The sequence below is a fragment of the Oncorhynchus mykiss genome, chromosome 30, assembly GCF_057628025.1.
Source record: "Oncorhynchus mykiss isolate SJ-2025 chromosome 30, ASM5762802v1, whole genome shotgun sequence".
Taxonomy (NCBI): domain Eukaryota; kingdom Metazoa; phylum Chordata; class Actinopteri; order Salmoniformes; family Salmonidae; genus Oncorhynchus; species Oncorhynchus mykiss.
Genome location: NC_143051.1, coordinates 32,481,298 through 32,502,975, shown reverse-complemented (window position 1 = coordinate 32,502,975; position 21,678 = coordinate 32,481,298). Strand labels below are relative to the sequence as shown.

The 21,678-nt window shown below is 40.7% G+C and overlaps 1 protein-coding gene across 2 annotated transcripts in view; it reads left to right on the top strand.

Annotated features, from left to right (window-relative positions):
• Positions 1-10,854, top strand: part of LOC110488321 (autotaxin) — a 33,998-nt gene extending 23,144 nt beyond the window's left edge. For both annotated transcript variants that reach the window (XM_090228434.1, XM_036970677.2), the window contains 2 exons: positions 5,360-5,513; positions 9,064-10,854. In XM_090228434.1, coding sequence (XP_090084560.1) covers positions 5,360-5,513; positions 9,064-9,234 — 325 coding nt within the window. In that variant the 3' untranslated portion in view covers positions 9,235-10,854. The remainder of the gene's footprint in view (positions 1-5,359; positions 5,514-9,063) is intronic.
• The last annotated feature ends 10,824 nt before the right edge of the window (positions 10,855-21,678 follow it).

Sequence of the window (21,678 nt, the reverse complement as noted above, 5' to 3'; positions counted from 1 at the left end):
TTTGTCAAGGCATTCCGCGCCAAGTGGGCAAAGAGGGTTGGCTTCATCCTGTGGGGATGAAAAAAGAGGAGAAGCCAAGCTTTGGCTTTGTTGGCAAAGATGCGCCATATTACTCAGTGCCGAAATTCCAAGAGGAGAAGACTGGGGGACACATGAGGGAGGTAAAGTCTGAAACCTTCTATGGTCTTCACTCCTTTGAGTACTGGGCTCCGGTTGCTTGGTTGGGTAGTCAAGCTGTAGTGTGTGACCATTCTGGAATTCCTCCAGATGGTACCTAAGGGTGATATTCTGCTTCATTGCAGATTTTGGACACGTGAGTGTAGCACTTGTTCCCTTCGGTCTCATACTTATCTGTCATTGTTTGCAGATAGAGGTCTTGAGTAAGTAGCGAGAGATTCAGTGATGAGATTTCCCCCAATTCCTTAGAAATCAATATTTCCATCTTCATCATCTGAGTTCTCTCATCATTCATTTGGTCAGCGACTTTAATGAGTTATGCTGATTTGTCATCCAACTTAGTCATTGTGTTCATTAACTAATTGTCTTTGGTCTGCAGCATTTGGAGTAGAACATTGTTACTTTGAGTACCGTTCAACAAAACGGTACTGTTTGTAGATAACTCGTCAGATTAATCTAGTTTTGGCTTGGACATCGTCCTATTTAGTTTTGGCTAAATCGAGTTGTTCCTGTAGAAGACGATTTTGTTCCTGTAGAAGACGGTTTTGCTGAAGAGTTTGCTCGATCATCATCATACGTTTTTGCAATTGCATTTAATTGTTCAGTTTTCAACCGCAGTTCTATAGCTAGCATAATATTTTGTCTACCATTTCCTGCTCGTGCTTCAGCTGTGCACTGCAGTATTGGACCGATGCCAATCTCGGATGGCAAAACATCAGGGCTAAACTGGAGAGACCCTTTACAAGGCCTGCGCCCGATGGTTGATTTTGGAGAGCATTTGTCGCGATTTCTACTGTTTTTCCTCTAATGGCGTAGTTAAGGTTGGTACCGCTGATGTCAGAAATCAATCCTTTTATGGGTGAGGGTTCATATAGTATTGTGAGAATCGCAATACAGATAATATTGGCACCTAAGTATCTTGATAATATCATGTTGTGAGGACACTGGCAATTCCCAGCCTTAGTGGCAGGTCAAGATGTTGCCCTTTCACTCAGGTTTGTAAGATGCCTCAAAGGGGATCTTGTTTTGTGTTATTGTATTTTTATGTTCATATGGTTATGGCTGTTCCAATGGAGTAATCTGGATTCATTTGTTTGTTTTTTAAATAATTTTTATTTAACCTTTATATAACTAGGCAAGTCAATTAACAACAAATTCTTATTTACAATGACAGCGTACCCCGGCCAAATCCTAATCCGGACGATGCGGAGCAAATTGTGCACCGCCCTATGGGACTCCCAATCACAGCCAGTTGTGATACAGCCTGGAATCAAACCAGGGTCTGTAGCGACACTGAGATGCAGTGCCTCAGACCACTGTGTCACTCAGGAGCCCGAAATACATAATTAATCAAGGGTCTCCAACAGGTCGATTGCGAGCTACCAGTAGCTTGCAGACCTATGAGTAGCCACCAAACAATCATAAAAGTACCGTAATTTCTAGACTATTAAGTGCACCTGAATTTAAGCCGCACCCACTGAATTATTTAAAAAACATGTATTTTGTACATAAATAAGCCGCACATGTCTATAAGCCGCAGGTGCATACCGGTACATTGAAACAAATGAACTTTACACAGCCTTTAAACAAAACAGGGCTTGTAACATAAATAAATAGGCTTTTAAACGAAACACGGCTTGTAACAAAAATAAATAGGCTTTTAAACGAAACACGGCTTGTAACAAAAATAAATAGGCTTTAACGAAACACGGCTTGTAACAACAACAAAAAAATAGCAGTAAACAGTAGCCTACCAAGAAAGTCATTGGTCACTATCTTCCTCCTCCTGTGCACTGATTGAAGTCATCTCCTTCGGTGTCGGCGTTGAATAGCCTCAGAATTGCTTCATCCGATGTTGGATCGTTTTCATTGTCGCCTCGTCACTTTCATCCGGAGGCAAATTCCCCGCTGAGCTCATGCTGCCCTCTTCAACATGCAGCAGTCCAGCCTTTCGAAACCCGTTGATGATAGTGGATTTTTTGACAATGCTCCACGCTGTCAGGACCCACTGGCAGACTTGACCATAAGTTGCTCTTCGCATGCGGCCCGTTTTAGTGAATGATTTCTCCCTACTTGTCATCCAAGCCTCCCACTGAACACGGAGCGCCACCTTAAATGCACGATTTACACTGATGTCGAGTGGCTGCAAATACTTTGGGCCATCTGCTTTTCTTCCCTCTGAAAGCTTTTGTTGTCTTTTTGCACTGAGTCAGTTCCTCACGCTGCTGTTTCCAACGTCTTATCATCGACTCACTAAGGCCAAGCTCCCGTGCAGCAGCTCTATTTCTTTTTCCAACAGCCAGATCGATCGCCTTCAACTTGAAAGCTGCATCATATGCATTTCTCTGTGTCTTTGCCATGATGAGGGTGACAAAATGACTACCGTAATCAGAATGATGGGAAGTTTGAGCGCGCTCGATTTACGTCACATTATGTGACGGTGCTTAGTTTTTTGGCGGCATGAATCTTGTGAAAGCGGGAAAAATCCATAAATTAGCCGCGTCATTGTATAAATCGCGAGGTTCAAAGCGTGGGAATAAAGTAGCGGTTTATAGTCCGGAAATTACGGCAATGCATATTTGAACAAGCCTTCATCTGGCTCCCTAAATTGCAAATTTTTACTACTGAGCTCCAGACATCAATTATCTGCAGATTGTCTGAAGATGGTAATTCCTTAGTTAATTAACAATATAGTGAGGAGAGAGCCTCATTCTGGTTCACGCAAATTGTAACTGGAATGCTGTTTATTTACTACTGTTTTTTTTATCGCTTTGGTGCAATTTTCACAAGTATGTGGTACATTTGTTACAACTCTTAGTACAAAACTAAAAATTATAATTAAGAAGGCAGTTGTTTCAAAACTCTGAACAGTACAAGTATAACACAAAATCATACAGTCACCTTTTCACCAAATTTGATCATTGTTTCATCTAGAAATACATTTTAAGATGGCAATACATGTTCTTATAAAGTAATTACTTGTCACAATTCAAAGCTCACATTACTTTTGATACATTGTACTATTACAGAGGACACAGGTATAAATACACAGGGGATAATGGGGAAGATGGGCGACACCTGGAGGGGGGTGGAGACAATCACAAAGACAGGTGAAACAGACCAGGGTGTGACATTTTACATGTAAACTGGTTTGTCTACCACAGATTTTGAAAATGTCTGTAAAGTAGAAACATAAAAGTATAATGTATAATGATGATATTTTGATTCAAAAATACAAATCAAGATCAGAAATGTACTGTATGTAACAAATCAAATTATCTGAAAGTTTATTGTTCGAGTACACAGATTAGCAGATGCTACAGCAGGTGCAGCAAAATGCTTGTGTTTGTAGCTCCTAAAGTGGAGTAATACAATATCAATACAATACCAATACGAAATAATCCAATAAGTTCAAAACAAGAAAGAAATGCATCCACTATACATTAAACATCCACAGTGCCTTTAGAAAGTATTCATACCCCTTGACTTAATCCACATTTTCTTGTGTTACAGCCTGAATTCAAATGGATTAAATAGATTTTTTGTTCATCCATCTACACACAATATTTCATAATGGCAAAGTGAAAACATGTTTTTAGAAATGTTTGCAAATTTATTGAAAATGGAATACAGAAATATCTTATTTGCAAAACTATTCACACCCCTGAGTCCATACTTTGTAGAAGCAACTTTGGGCGGCGATTACAGCTTTGAGTCATCTTGGATATGTCTGTATCAGCTTTGCACATCAGGATTTCTTCCCTGTAGATTTTCTCAAGCTCTGTTAACTTAGATGGGGAGTGGCTGTGAACAACAATCTTCAAGTCTTTCCAAAGATTTTCAATGGGATTCAAGTCTTCACACTGCTTTACTAAAATTGCATTGGCCTATACAGTACTGTAATACCATAATATATGCCATTTATATAGCACACACTTATATCCAAAGTGACAACAGTCCATACATTTTGGTATGTGACCACAGTGGGAATCAAACACAAAACTCTAGTTGCTTGACCCATGCTCTTATGAACTGAACCACGTACAGGACCACTACAATACAGAAGTACAATACAATACTGTAAAATACAATACACGATTACAATACAGGTGGAAGGCCATGGATGAGGCATGCAATGATTTCAATCCAGACCTACGGTATGTCAGGCTTGGATTCGCCAGGTTTTTCCGCAGCTGCATGAACAATGAGGATATTTACTGTGATTTCGATGACAACTTATGGCCAAATACTCCAGACAGGCTTGATGCAAACTAGTGCTGCTAAATATTACGTTTTTTTTCTTTCATTTCTTTCAATTCATTACATTGTGAAAGATGTCTTCAATGATCACACCTTTGATCACACATGGGATAGAAATTATGGACATTTGATGATCAGTACATTTTTATGGGTAGTGCAAGTATACTTCCTAATGTGAAAACAGTGTAATGTACTGTAGTTTACAGTACTGTAGCATACTGCATTTAAAGGACAATTTTGGAACATGTATCTTACATATTTTTCTATTGGATTAACTTTGTTAAAATTACTAAATTGCAAAGATATCGTTATGTTTTTGTGATTAAACCAATGTACTCATTATATTTCACAGTAAACATTTTTGGATCAATGGCTGTGTGGTGAAAGATGTCTACAAACCAAATTAATGCACAATAATAAAAAAAAGTGTTGGATGTAAAACTGGCTGTGTTACAAGTGTTACCAATTTGGAGTTTTGTTCTAAGATTTAGAAAATGTACCACATATTTGTGAAAATGGTAGCAATGATCAGGTTCCTCTGATCATGTTTGTTTTTGTGTCTGCAATAGTGCGTCTTTCTGTGTAAAAGAAAAGGGTAATAACTAGTCATTCGCACAACTCAGTGCATTTAATCGAAATGTGTCTCCCGTTGAATCAGAGAGTTGCAAAGGGCTGCCTAAATGAACACTTCAGCAGTTCTTGTTGCGGGTTATTTGCTTTGTTCATGAACGGCAGATTTTTCCACCTTGCTGACTCAGGCAATTGAACCAGCAACCTTTCGGTTACCCAATGCTCTTAACAACTAGGCTACATGCCACCCTTCCATGTGTGTGTGTGTGTGTGTGCGTGTGTGTGTGTGTGTGCTTGCCTGTATCTTCATTAACGTGACTACTTATGACTGTGGCCCACATATGACCCCCAGATACGCCGCAGTCTCGGCTCCAGTCCCTACACACTACTATGTAGTGATCACCAGCTGTCAGGATGTCAACCAGACGGCCGGGGTGTGTGACGGCCCCCTCAATGTCTTCTCCTTCCTCCTACCCCACCGCTCAGACAACGACGAGAGCTGCAAGGTAATTCTCTCACCACATGGGGGCACTATGTCTATGGCTGTCTCTCTGCTTGAAGAAGCCTACTCAAGAAATGGCTATGGCTTTCCAGATCGCCCAACACTGCTATTTGTAAGGTTAATTTTGTTGTTGTGATGTTGTGATTTTTTAACCATTTCTGAACCTGTGACCAGAAACAAACTAAATAGGGGCAATACTAGAATAAGTGATCTATTGATTCTGTCTCTTCGCAACAAAATCTACAAACTTGAGATTGTTGTATGCCCCATATATATTGCATTCTGTTGGTGGCAAGAATTTGATAGAATCATTTAAATAGAAAAACTCATTGTTGAGTCAAGTGTATTTTTTTGTACCAGTTCATAAACCATGTGCCATGGAATTGGTACATTAAAAATCTCCGCCCATTTACTTTGCAAGCTGTATGGCGCAGCTGTCAACATTTCTGTCCTCGGGTGAAACTGGTATATTTTTCTATTTATGCCAGTTCCTTTCAGCCAATTTGTATCTTTAATATATGGCAGGCAAACAAGTTCCCTTCCTTCTGCCTTTTCCACTTGTGGTAGTGCTGCAATCAGTTGGTTGTAAGTTTGGATTGAGCAGAAATTCCCATATATTTTCAATAACTGCATATGTGACATAACTCCTCCATTTCTATTCATTATATCATTAATAAATATAATTTTTAAACATTTCTTCCATAAAGAATGTTTTTTTATTAATCAATATATTTGAGTTTAACCATAGCATTTGTGGTAATATTTGTTCTTTCATTTCTGGAGGATAAAACTGAAATTGTAACCAGCTTTGTATGGCTTGTTTAAGATGGGGCGATACTTTATAAAAAAAAATAATTTTCAATTAGTCGGAAATTAGAAGTTATAATCTATATACATGAATGCTCATATTTGAAAGTCCTAGCAGGCTATAAGCATGTCCGCCTAGCCTGCTCAGTTCATTGGATACAGTTGTTCGTTAAATTTTCTTTTTTTTAAAAGAGAAAACAACATAAATATATCGCAAGACCAGTCCTTTTTTATGTCCATTACATGCAAGACATATTTCATGGAGTCTTCATTATATCATGTTATATTCCGACAGTAAAAGGAACAAGGAACGTAGATTCTAACGGCCGCTAATGACTGTCAGTAAAAATGTGTCTTAGGCAAGAACTTATATCCTGTTGTATCATACAATGGCTGTGCCAGAGGCAACTGCAAGCCAACACCGGGCACTCTCTTATGGGAAGGCATACTCAAGTTCAAACTCACAATGGATTCCGACACAGCCACGGCACGACAGCCAAGAACACATGCAGTACTGACAATTCGGAGTGAGTAAACCTGTAAAACCAACCCTCTCTCCACCCTACACATGATGTTTTTTATTCCAGAGTCATTGCTCTATCACAGCTGTTTTACACCTAGGTCTATATCATTAGGATCAAGAATATAAAATATAGCATAAATAGCTTATATAGAAATATATAATATACCTTTCTCTCGCTTAGAGAAGTGCTTCCATAAGCCAATTATTGTATTAGTTATACCGTTAACTTTAATCACTGTATCCCAGTGTTAACCAGCCCACACACACACTAGAGACAACAACCCTGTTGACAATACCTAATCCATCCATTTGCCAGTGTGTATCGGAAGAATAATCATCCTTTATATTTTTTATACTTACTGTAATTGATGGATTATGTACTGAACTTACTGTAATTGCTCGTCTGAGGCTACATGACCATGACCACTTATCGGTCTGTAACTTTTACTGAACGTACTGTAATTAATCGTCTGAGGCTACATGACCATGACCACTCATCCCACAATGTCAGTGGTGCTGCATTGTGCCCTTCTCCCTGAGTGTGCTGCGCAATCCGAAGCGTCTTTCACTCGCATTGCTCTCCATCACGTGAACGGGTCTTTCTCACAGGCTACAAGTGAAGACAGACACATCTGGGACGCAACTGCGCACGTCCTTATCCAATTCCAAGGTGCATATTGAAGATATTGGAAGAACTGTCCACATTTACCAACAAGATGAGTAGGCCTAACGAACAGCAAAAGCACTAGCCTATGTCAATCTACTATGCCCCCTAGTACAAAAGTCAACCTAATCTGTGTGAGAAATGAATGTTCCAAACATAGTCTGGGACAGTTGTGGAATGTGAGAGATCCCAAATTAATAGAACCACTAGCATCAAAAAACTTTTTTATGCAATGTGGCTGAAGCAACAGATCAGAAAGTGTAGCGTAAAATGTTGGTAAACTATTAGGCTATTTTTTTCACATTATAAGCGCAGCAATGTGCACATGGTAGTAGGCTGTAAGCGTGAATGTTCCATTAGCAGAAAACACCATTATCAAAAGTGACTGCAAATGAAAATATGCATGTAACGCTTTAATTATAAAGGTTTTTATGGTGAAATGTATCTTCTCCAAACTTGAAACTCACGTACTGCTTATATATGCCAGTTAGGCTCTACACCCCTTGTAAAGCGGATTCATGTGCTTAATTTTAAGAAGTTATTTGGCCACTTTAGTTGTGCTACTAATCTTATTACATCATATAGGCCTATGGGCTGGGCTACATGAGGTGTAGACTACCACTATGATAGGAAAAAAGTTTTCAAAAAAGGCCATTGCATCATTCACAAGTGATAATATATCATTCACAAGTGATAGGCTAATATTGTCACCAATCACTCTATTCTTGATTTAATCCTGTCTTTACATATACTAAATAATATATGTGTGACATTTGTATTGATTTAGAATGGACCATTATCTTGCACCTGTATCAAAACAGGGGCAGCGGCAAATCTTTTATTTAAAATATGCACTTAAATAGTAAAAAGGATGCTTTTCCCTGTGGTTTATTTTCATGGCAATCAGGTAGGCTATACTCCTGTTGTAAATAGAAGTAATATGCTTAATATTAGGAAAGTTGAGAAATAAATAGAGTAGGCCTAGCCTATAGAATGCTGATGAGATCCTCCTCTTTTATTTTGCGGCCATCACTCTGTTTTCTCCCGCAATTGTATAGCCTATAGAAAAGTTGCACAACATGAGCTCATGGGCTCCCATGAAGTGTTTGATTAAATTTTCGAACACATTTGCATTGATGTCAGAGTGATTACAGGGACAATAGAGTGCTGAGTACCAGACAGTTAGCAAGTTTAGTAGGCTACTAATGACCAGCAGCAGCATCAGAGTTTGGAGAAGGCTAAATACCATGACTAAATGGTCATGTGGAATTTGACTGCCTTCATGACTCGTGACCCGCCGGTGTGGTGATAATACCGTCACTGCAACAGCCCTACTTGTGACAGTCATATAGTGGGTTTCCTATGAGTGCAGCTGTTTTTTTCCGTAATTTCCCCTCTATCAATATTGATGACCTTGTAACGCTGTGTGTAGTCTTTTGAAATGCTTTCTATAAATAATACAGAGATTGAATGAGCCAGCTGATAATGCCCAAATTACATATGATTTATATGTAACACACATACAAAATATGTTCACCTCGTCTTGTGGTGGTCCTGCAGAGCTCAGAGGACGAGTCGCAGTGGGTGGAGGAGCTGCTGAAGCTGCACACAGCGCGGGTCAGAGACGTGGAGATCCTCACAGGGCTGGACATGTACCGCTCCACCACCCTGAACTACACCCAGACCCTCTCCCTCAAGACCTACCTGCACACCTTCGAGAGTGACACCTAAAACAGACACACACAAACTCACTCTCACTGTATCTCTGTATCGTTTTCTCTTTCTTCTCAAATTTCATACTGTGTTTCACTTCCACTCTTTGTCTCTCCCCTCTTTGTCCCACTGGGCACAGATGTAAATTCAACGTCTATTACACGTTGGTTCAATGTAATTTCATTGAAATGACGTGAAAAACAACTTTGATTCAAACCGTGTGTGCTCAGTGGGGTCTCTCTCTTTCTCTTTCTCTCTCCCCAGTACATGTCTGATCCTTAGGTGTATATTTTTTATAGTATTTGTCATATTTATTATGTAGAGGATAATAATGCTGCCACTTCGTCACACTAATCCAGAGAGCTCTTGTGTTCGAAATAGGAGTGGAGTTAGACTTTTGTTGTGTATGGTTTGAGAGAAAGTGTTGTGTTGTGAATTAAGTGTTTGTTTGGGGAAGTGGAGGAATGGGTTGGATTAGGTTAATGGAAGCTTTCGGTTGCAGGAAGATGATGTCATATCCAGTGGTGGAAAAAGTACCCAATTGTCATACTTGAGTAAAAGTAAAGTTATCTTTAATAGAAAATTGAAAGTCCCCTAGTGAAATACTACTTGAGTAAAAGTCTAAAAGTATTTGGTTTTAAATAATTGTTAAAATATACTTAAATATCAAAAGTAAAAGTATAAATAATTTCAAATTCTTTATATTAAGCAAACCAGATGGCACCATTTTCTTGGGGTACACCAACACTCAGACATCATTTACAAATGAAGCATGTATGATTAGTGAGTACGCCAGATCAGAGACAGTAGGGAGGACCAGGGACGTTCTCTTGATAAGTGCGTGAATTTGACCATTTTCCTGTCCTGCTAAGTATTCAAAATGCAACCAGTACTTTTGGGTGTCAGGGAAAATATATGGAGTAAAAAAGTACATTATTTTCTTTAGGATTGTAGTGAAGAAAGAGTAAAAGTTGTCAAAAATATTAATAGTGAATTAAAGCACAGGTACCCCAAAAAACGACTTAAGTAGTAATTTGAAGTATTTTTACTTAAGTACTTTACACCACTGGTCATATCTATTAATACTGCAGAGTGATGATCTACTATAGCCTGACGTGTCTTTGTAATTGGTGTGAAGACTTTATTGCCACCTCCTACACTTACATAAGGTTTACATAAGGATGACATAGCAAATGTTAAAAACAGTCGAGACACCAATGACAATTTTCTGTAATACTTTATTGGTGACATAAAGTGTTGTTCAGGTTAGCTAACAGGCTAGTGGTGTGCATTGGTATTATGGGTGTTAAAAGTGCTCTTATAACTGTGTTATAACGTAACTTTAGCAACTGGTATATGATGTTTATGACAGTGGAGTCAAGTGCAGTGTTTGGCTGTTTGGCTTTGAGCGTACTGTACTAAATCTACTACTGATAACGGCCCTGCTTGCAGAACACTTGACTCATTGAATGTCCTACAGATTCAGCACAATTAACAAACATTTTCATGTCACTTAATACAACCTCCATTGATGGCCTCAGATGTTATGTTGATGGTATCTGGTTATGTTTTTACCTTCTAAATGGTGTATTATTAACATGTGGCAGGGTTCTGATCAGAATAAATTCTTAAAATGTTGCAGATGAGCATTTGAGTCATTTTTGTTTCAATAACCATGAAATTAAAATAACTGGTTATACAGTAGGAAGCCTGGCACGCCAAAAATAGTTCAGAACTTATGTTATGCATAGAGACATTTGAGAGCACCATCTAGTCAATATTTGAACCCTGGGGGTGTGGTATATGGCTAATATACCACACCCCCTTGTGCTTTATTGCTATTATAAACTGGTTACCAATGTAATTAGTATTCAGGGCTGTTTATAATTGGCTGTTTATCCATGAGAAATGATTGTGCAAGCTACCCACTAAAATCTGGGTGGTTGTTATTTCAGATTTCGATGACTGGCTTTGCAAAGTCCAGATAATGTACGAAGCGCCGTTCCCTCCTTCAGTGGAAGTGTTGATTTCCTTCAAAGAGCCGTTAGGCTTTGTATTTGGTGCCAGTAAATCGTGGTAGTCCTGGTTCATAAATTAATTTGTGGATGATATCGACACTAGTTCGCCGGATGTCAAAGTGTGGCCCTTTTTATTGTATAAAGCACTCAGGCCCGTCCGATAATGTCTGGGTTGTCTTCCACAAAATGCTACAAACAGTCAGGGAGTCAGGGCCGCGGTCACCCCCCTCTTCAAAGGGGGAGACACTCTAGACCCAAACTGTTACAGACCTATATTCATCCTGCCCTGCCTTTCTAAAGTCTTCGAAAGCCAAATGACCAAACAGATCACAGACCATTTCGAATCCCATCGTACCTTCTTCGCTATGCAATCTGGTTTCCGAGCTGGTCATGGTCCTAAACAATATCATAACCGCCATCGATAAAATATAGTACTGTGCAGCCGTCTTCATTGAACTGGCCAAGGTTTTTGACTCTGTCAATCACCGTATTCTTATCGGCAGACTCAACAGCCTTGGTTGTCAAATCGGAGGGCCTGTTGTCTGGACCTCTAGCATTCTCTATGGGGCTGCCACAGGGTTCAATTCTCGGGCCGACTTTCTTCTCTGTGTACATCAATGATGTCGATCTTGCTGTTGGTGATTCTCTGATCCACCTCTACGCAGACGATACCATTCTGTATACTTCTGGCCCCTCTTTGGACACTGTGTTAATTAACCTTCAGACGAGCTTCAATGCCATACAACACTCCTTCCATGGCCTCCAACTGCTCTTAAATGCTAGTAAAACCAAATGCATGCTCTTCAACCGATCGCTGCCCGCACCTGCCTGCCCGACTAGCATCACTACTCTGGACGGTTCTGACTTTCTGAAAACTATACATACCTAGGTGTCTGGCTAGACTGTAAACTCCTTCCAGACTCATGTTAAGCATCTCCAATCCAAAGTTAAATCTAGAATCAGCTTCCTATTTCGCAAACAAAGCATCCTTCACTCATGCTGTCAAACATACCCATCGTAAAACTCACTATCCTACCGATCCTTGACTTCGGCGATGTCATTTACAAAGTAGCCTCCAACACTCTACTCAGCAAATTGGATGCGGTCTATCACAGTGTCATCTGTTTTGTCACCAAAGCCCCATATACTACCCTCCACTGCAACCTGTATGCTCTCGTTGGCTGGTCCTCACTACATATTCGTAGCCAAACCCAATGGCTCCAGGTCACCTATAAGTCTTGGCTAGGTAAAGCTCCCCCTTATCTCAGCTCACTGTTCACCATAGCAACACCCACCCGTAGCACGCGCTCCAGCAAGTATATTTCACTGGTCATCCCCAAAGCCAACACCCCCTTTGGCTGCCTTTCCTTCCAGTTCTCTGCTGCCTATGACTAGAACGAATTGCAAAAATCACTGAAGTTGGAGACATATCTCCCTTACTAACTTTAAGCATCAGCTGTCAGAGCAGCTTACTGATCGCTGCAGCTGTACACAGCTGTTAGTTGAGAATTATCTGTTAACTGAATGATTCGAAAATTCCGCCCTGAAACATTTGACCAGGATCTTACAAATTCTGGTTTTCAGACTAAGAGTAATATAATTAAATTGGGTTATGTACCCTGAGAACATAATTTTCTTATCAACAGCCCATCTGTAAATATCCCATCCAACCAACAACCTCATCCCCATATTTATTTTTGTATTTCTGCTCTTTTGCACACCAGTATTTCTACTTGCACATCCTCATCTGCACAAATATAATTCCAGTGTAAATTGCTCAATTGTAATTACCCCCGCCACTATTGGCCTATTTATTGCCTTACCTCCTTACTTCCTTTGCACACACTGTATACAGATTTTTCTATTGTGTTATTGACTGTACGTTTGTTTATCCCATGTGTAACTCTGTATTGTTGTATTTGTCGAACTGCTTTGCTTTATCTTGGCCAGGTTGCAGTTGTAAATGAGAACTTGTTCTCAACTGGCCTACCTGGTTAAATAAAGTATATACAGTGCGGCAAAAAAGTATTTAGTCAGCCACCAATTGTGCAAGTTCTCCCACTTAAAAAGATGAGAGAGGCCTGTAATTTTAATCATAGGTACACTTCAACTATGACAGACAAAATGAGGGAAAAAAATCCAGAAAATCACATTGTAGGATTTTTTACTTTGCTGGAATTGTGATACAGTGAATTATAAGTGAAATAATCTGTCTGTAAACAATTGTTGGAACAAGTCCTAACCGACTTGCCAAAACAATAGTTTGTTTAACAAGAAATTTGTGGAGTGGTTGAAAAACGAGTTTTAATGACTCTAACCTAAGTGTATGTAAACTCCCGAATTCAACTGTAAGTCTTACAATACATTATGACTGCATCATGATAAATATCTCCTGCAGGCTTTAAGTTTAGTGTTACCCATATCTCATTATACGCCATTTCCATTCGTGAAACATTCAAAAGAAGCTGGATGTTGGATGCACTTACGACAATCGTTTTCCTTCTCTGCAACTCCTTGCTTATCTCCATACTGTACTTGAGAGCTGTCCAGTTCACAGCCTACACAGGGTACTGCTACACACACATTATCAGAGGAATCACCACAACAGTGTACTCTGGAAGGCTGTGAGAGAGAGGAAGTAACTTATTGTCAGAAGAGAGGACCTCATGTTTCTGCCCTGGTAAAATGCAAGATATCAATTGACAGCTTTGGGAACCTGTCCAGATCTCACCTGATATGAATTATAGTTTTAATGATGTTTTGAAGCTACATTGTTTGTTTACAAACATTGGCGCAAAACAAGCTCATATGTTGGGTTATGATGGGGTACAACAGTTGAACTCAGTGCATGAGGCATTTATAATGTAAGTTACATTCTTTCAGAATCAATACTTAAAATACTTAATACTTAAAAAATAGTACATGTAGCAACTACTGATTGTCCCTATAACAGCATGACTATATAAGATCTGAGAAAGATAATAATACAATGATGGGTATTAAAGTATAAGAGCCTATAAATAGTTCATAACCACTGACTTTTGAACTTAAAGAAAACTTTGAGTCTCTGTATGTTAGATAAGTGTAAAGACTGAATTAACTTTTTTCTTTCAAAGCATAATGGAAACAGTAGCCTAATCCAGTAGTGATAACAAAACCCGATATATTACATATTCTCTTTGTCTTTTTCAGTTCACTGTGTCTGAGTGCTATTTTTTCTTAGTGGTATTTCTGTGACATGAATGTGTCCTTTAAAACTCACTCCCTCCTCCACTATCTCCTCATCCGATTATATCCCTGGTACACTGTCTGATTATATCCCTGACTCCCTGACTGTTGATTATATCTCTGACTTCCTGACTCCCTGACTGTTTGACTATATCCCTGACTCCCTGACTGTTTGATTATATCCCTGACTTCCTGACTGTTGATTATATCCCTGACTCCCTGACTGTTTGATTATATCCCTGACTCCCTGACTGTTGATTATATCCCTGACTTCCTGACTGTTTGATTATATCCCTGACTCCCTGACTGTTTGATTATATCCCTGACTCCCTGGCTGTTTGATTATATCCCTGACTCCCTGACTGTTTGATTATATCCCTGACTCCCTGACTGTTGATTATATCCCTGACTCCCTGACTGTTTGATTATATCCCTGACTCCCTGACTGTTGATTATATCCCTGACTTCCTGACTGTTTGATTATATCCCTGACTCCCTGACTGTTGATTATATCCCTGACTTCCTGACTCCCTGACTGTTTGACTATATCCCTGACTCCCTGACTGTTTGATTATATCCCTGACTTCCTGACTACCTGACTGTTTGACTATATCCCTGTCTCCCTGACTCCCTGACTATATCCCTGACTCCCTGACTGTTTGATTATATCCCTGACTCCCTGACTGTCTGAATATATCCCTGACTCCCTGACTGTTTGATTATATCCCTGACTCCCTGACTGTCTGACTATATCCCTGACTCCCTGACTGTTTGATTATATCCCTGACTTCCTGACTACCTGACTGTTTGACTATATCCCTGTCTCCCTGACTCCCTGACTCCCTGACTGTTTGATTATATCCCTGACTCCCTGACTGTCTGACTATATCCCTGACTCCCTGACTGTTTGATTATATCCCTGACTCCCTAACTATATCCCTGACTCCCTGACTGTTTGATTATATCCCTGACTCCCTGACTGTCTGACTATATCCCTGACTGTTTGATTATATCCCTGACTTCCTGTCTCCCTGACTGTTTGATTATATCCCTGACTCCCTGACTGTTGATTATATCCCTGACTTCCTGACTCCCTGACTGTTTGACTATATCCCTGACTCCCTGACTGTTTCATTATATCCCTGACTCCCTGACTGTCTGACTATATCCCTGACTCCCTGACTGTCTGACTATATCCCTGACTGTTTGATTATATCCCTGACTTCCTGACTCCCTGACTGTTTGACTATATCCCTGACTCCCTGACTGTTTGATTATATCCCTGACTCCCTGACTGTCTGACTATATCCCTGACTCCCTGACTGTCTGACTATATCCCTGACTCCCTGACTGTTTGATTATATCCCTGACTTCCTGTCTCCCTGACTGTTTGATTATATCCCTGACTCCCTGACTGTCTGACTATATCCCTGACTGTTTGATTATATCCCTGACTTCCTGTCTCCCTGACTGTTTGATTATATCCCTGACTCCCTGACTGTTGATTATATCCATGACTTCCTGACTCCCTGACTGTTTGATTATATCCCTGACTCCCTGACTGTTTGATTATATCCCTGACTGTTTGATTATATCCCTGACTCCCTGACTGTCTGACTATATCCCTGACTCCCTGACTGTTTGATTATATCCCTGACTTCCTGTCTCCCTAACTTCCTGTCTCCCTGACTGTTTGATTATATCCCTGACTCCCTGACTGTCTGACTATATCCCTGACTGTTTGATTATATCCCTGACTTCCTGTCTCCCTGACTGTTTGATTATATCCCTGACTCCCTGACTGTTTGACTATATCCCTGACTCCCTGACTGTTTGATTATATCCCTGACTGTTTGATTATATCCCTGACTCCCTGACTGTTTGATTATATCCCTGACTCCCTGACTGTTTGATTATATCCCTGACTCCCTGACTGTTTGATTATATCCCTGACTCCCTGGCTGTTTGATTATATCCCTGACTCCCTGACTGTTGATTATATCCCTGACTTCCTGACTCCCTGAATGTTGATTATATCCCTGACTGTTTGACTATATCCCTGACTCCCTGACTATTTGATTATATCCCTGACTCCCTGACTGTTGATTATATCCCTGACTTCCTGACTCCCTGACTTTTTGACTATATCCCTGACTCCCTGACTGTTTGATTACAGTGCCTTGCGAAAGTATTCGGCCCCCTTGAACTTTGTGAACTTTTGCCACATTTCAGGCTTCAAACATAAAGATATAAAACTGTATTTTTTTGTGAAGAATCAACAACAAGTGGGACACAATCATGAAGTGGAACGACATTTATTGGATATTTCAAACTTTTTTAACAAATCAAAAACTGAAAAATTGGGCGTGCAAAATTATTCAGCCCCCTTAAGTTAATACTTTGTAGCGCCACCTTTTGCTGCGATTACAGCTGTAAGTCGCTTGGGGTATGTCTCTATCAGTTTTGCACATCGAGACTGACATTTTTTCCCATTCCTCCTTGCAAAACAGCTCGAGCTCAGTGAGGTTGGATGGAGAGCATTTGTGAACAGCAGTTTTCAGTTCTTTCCACAGATTCTCGATTGGATTCAGGTCTGGACTTTGACTTGGCCATTCTAACACCTGGATATGTTTATTTTTGAACCATTCCATTGTAGATTTTGCTTTATGTTTTGGATCATTGTCTTGTTGGAAGACAAATCTCCGTCCCAGTCTCAGGTCTTTTGCAGACTCCATCAGGTTTTCTTCCAGAATGGTCCTGTATTTGGCTCCATCCATCTTCCCATCAATTTTAACCATCTTCCCTGTCCCTGCTGAAGAAAAGCAGGCCCAAACCATGATGCTGCCACCACCATGTTTGACAGTGGGGATGGTGTGTTCAGGGTGATGAGCTGTGTTGCTTTTACGCCAAACATAACGTTTTGCATTGTTGCCAAAAAGTTCAATTTTGGTTTCATCTGACCAGAGCACCTTCTTCCACATGTTTGGTGTGTCTCCCAGGTGGCTTGTGGCAAACTTTAAACAACACTTTTTATGGATATCTTTAAGAAATGGCTTTCTTTTTGCCACTCTTCCATAAAGGCCAGATTTGTGCAATATACAACTGATTGTTGTCCTATGGACAGAGTCTCCCACCTCAGCTGTAGATCTCTGCAGTTCATCCAGAGTGATCATGGGCCTCTTGGCTGCATCTCTGATCAGTCTTCTCCTTGTATGAGCTGAAAGTTTAGAGGGACGGCCAGGTCTTGGTAGATTTGCAGTGGTCTGATACTCCTTCCATTTCAATATTATCGCTTGCACAGTGCTCCTTGGGATGTTTAAAGCTTGGGAAATCTTTTTGTATCCAAATCCGGCTTTAAACTTCTTCACAACAGTATCTCGGACCTGCCTGGTGTGTTCCTTGTTCTTCATGATGCTCTCTGCGCTTTTAACGGACCTCTGAGACTATCACAGTGCAGGTGCATTTATACGGAGACTTGATTACACACAGGTGGATTGTATTTATCATCATTAGTCATTTAGGTCAACATTGGATCATTCAGAGATCCTCACTGAACTTCTGGAGAGAGTTTGCTGCACTGAAAGTAAAGGAGCGGAATAATTTTGCACGCCCAATTTTTCAGTTTTTGATTTGTTAAAAAAGTTTGAAATATCCAATAAATGTTGTTCCACTTCATGATTGTGTCCCACTTGTTGTTGATTCTTCACAAAAAAACTACAGTTTTATATCTTTATGTTTGAAGCCTGAAATGTGGCAAAAGGTCGCAAAGTTCAAGGGGGCCGAATACTTTCGCAAGGCACTGTATATCCCTGACTCCCTGACTGTTTGATTATATCCCTGACTTCCTGACTCCCTGACTGTCTGACTATATCCCTGACTCCCTGACTGTTTGATTATATCCCTGACTACCTGACTGTTTGACTATATCCCTGTCTCCCTGACTCCCTGACTATATCCCTGACTCCCTGACTGTTTGATTATATCCCTGACTCCCTGACTGTCTGACTATATCCCTGACTCCGTGACTGTTTGATTATATCCCTGACTCCCTGACTGTCTGACTATATCCCTGACTCCCTGACTGTTTGATTATATCCCTGACTTCCTGACTACCTGACTGTTTGACTATATCCCTGTCTCCCTGACTCCCTGACTATATCCCTGACTCCCTGACTGTTTGATTATATCCCTGACTGTTTGATTATATCCCTGACTCCATGGCTGTTTGATTATATCCCTGACTTCCTGACTCCCTGACTGTTGATTATATCCCTGACTCCCTGACTGTTTTATTATATCCCTGACTCCCTGACTGTTGATTATATCCCTGACTTCCTGACTCCCTGACTGTTTGACTATATCCCTGACTCCCTGACTGTTTGATTATATCCCTGACTCCCTGACTGTTTGATTATATCCCTGACTGTTGATTATATCCCTGACTTCCTGACTCCCTGACTGTTTGATTATATCCCTGACTCCCTGACTGTCTGACTATATCCCTGACTCCCTGACTGTTTGATTATATCCCTGACTACCTGACTGTTTGACTATATCCCTGTCTCCCTGACTCCCTGACTGTTTGATTATATCCCTGACTCCCTGACTGTCTGACTATATCCCTGACTCCGTGACTGTTTGATTATATCCCTGACTCCCTGACTGTCTGACTATATCCCTGACTCCCTGACTGTTTGATTATATCCCTGACTTCCTGACTACCTGACTGTTTGACTATATCCCTGTCTCCCTGACTCCCTGACTATATCCCTGACTCCCTGACTGTTTGATTATATCCCTGACTGTTTGATTATATCCCTGACTCCATGGCTGTTTGATTATATCCCTGACTTCCTGACTCCCTGACTGTTGATTATATCCCTGACTCCCTGACTGTTTTATTATATCCCTGACTCCCTGACTGTTGATTATATCCCTGACTTCCTGACTCCCTGACTGTTTGACTATATCCCTGACTCCCTGACTGTTTGATTATATCCCTGACTCCCTGACTGTTTGATTATATCCCTGACTGTTGATTATATCCCTGACTTCCTGACTCCCTGACTGTTTGATTATATCCCTGACTCCCTGACTGTTGATTATATCCCTGACTCCCTGACTGTTTGATTATATCCCTGACTCCCTGGCTGTTTGATTATATCCCTGACTCCCTGACTGTTGATTATATCCCTGACTTCCTGACTCCCTGACTGTTGATTATATCCCTGACTGTTTGACTATATCCCTGACTCCCTGACTGTTTGATTATATCCCTGACTCCCTGACTGTTGATTATATCCCTGACTTCCTGACTCCCTGACTGTTTGACTATATCCCTGACTCCCTGACTGTTTGATTATATCCCTGACTCCCTGACTGTTTGATTATATCCCTGACTCCCTGACTGTTGATTATATCCCTGACTTCCTGACTCCCTGACTGTTTGATTATATCCCTGACTCCCTGACTGTTGATTATATCCCTGACTTCCTGACTTTTTGACTATATCCCTGACTCCCTGACTGTTTGATTATATCCCTGACTTCCTGATTATATCCCTGACTCCCTGACTGTTTGATTATATCCCTGACTCCCTGACTGTTGATTATATCCCTGACTCCCTGACTGTCTGACTATATCCCTGACTCCCTGACTGTTTGATTATATCCCTGACTTCCTGTCTCCCTGACTGTTTGATTATATCCCGTGACTTCCTGTCTCCCTGACTGTTTGATTATATCCCTGACTTCCTGTCTCCCTGACTGTTTGATTATATCCCTGACTTCCTGTCTCCCTGACTGTTTGATTATATCCCTGACTCCCTGACTGTCTGACTATATCCCTGACTCCCTGACTGTTTGATTATATCCCTGACTCCCTGACTGTTTGACTATATCCCTGACTCCCTGACTGTTTGATTATATCCCTGACTTCCTGTCTCCCTGACTGTTTGATTATATACCTGACTCCCTGACTGTTGATTTACAGTACGTACAAAATGTGTATTTCTCTCAAATTTGGTGCACAAATTTGTTTACATGCCTGTTAGTGAGCATTCCTCCTTTGCCAAGATAATCCATCCACCTGACCTGTTTGGCATATCAAGAAGCTGAATTAAAAGCATGCTCATTACACAGGTGCACCTTGTGCTTGGGGAAATTAAATGCCATTCTAAAATGTGCAGTTTTGTCACAAAACACAATGCCATAGATGTCTCAAGTTTTGAGGGAGAAGAGCCTTGGTCTGGGAGGTGACCAAAAACCCGATGGTCACACTGACAGAGCTCCAAAATTCCTCTGTGGAGATTGGAGAACCTTCCAGAAGGACAAACATCTCTGCAGCACTCCACCAACCAGGCCTTTATGGTAGAGCGGCCAGACGGAAGCCACACCTCAGTAAAAGGCACATGACAGCCAGGTTGTAGTTTACCAAAAGGCACCTAAAGGACTCTCAGACCATGACAAACAAGATTCTCTGGTCAAATGAAACCAAGATTGGTTTCAACTATTCGGCCTGATTTCCAAGCGTCACATCGGGAGGAAACTGGGAGACTAGTCAGAATCGTGGGAAATATGAACAGAGCAAAGTACAGAGAGATCCTTGATGAAAACCTACTCCAGAGCGCACGGACCTCAGACTGGGGCAAAGATTCACCTTCCAACATGACAACGACCCTAAGCACACAGCCAAGACAACGCAGGAGTGGCTTCGGGACAAGCCTCTGAATTTCCTTGAATGGCCCAGCCAGAGTCAGGACTTGAACTCGATCAAATATCTCTGGAGACACCTTAAATTAGCTGTGCAGCGACACTCAGCATCCAACTTGACAGAGCTTGAGAGGATCTGCAGAGAAGAATTGAAGAAACTCCACAAATATAGGTGTGCCAAGCTTGTAGCGTCATACTCAAGAAGACTTGGGGCTATAATCGCTGGCAAAGGTGCTTCAACAAAGTACTGAGTAAAGAGTCTGAATATTTATGTAAATGTGAATTTATAATAACCTTTTTTTGCTTTGTCATTACGGGGTATTGTCTGTAGATTGATGAGGGGGGAAAAACAATTGAATCAATTTTAGATTAAGGCTGTAATGTAACAAAATGTGGAAAAAAGTGAAGGGGTCTGAATACTTTCCGTATGCACTGTATGTGAGCGTTTTTCTATCATACAAGAAAATCTGAGAAATCTCACAAAGGGGAATCATAAAACACGTAGT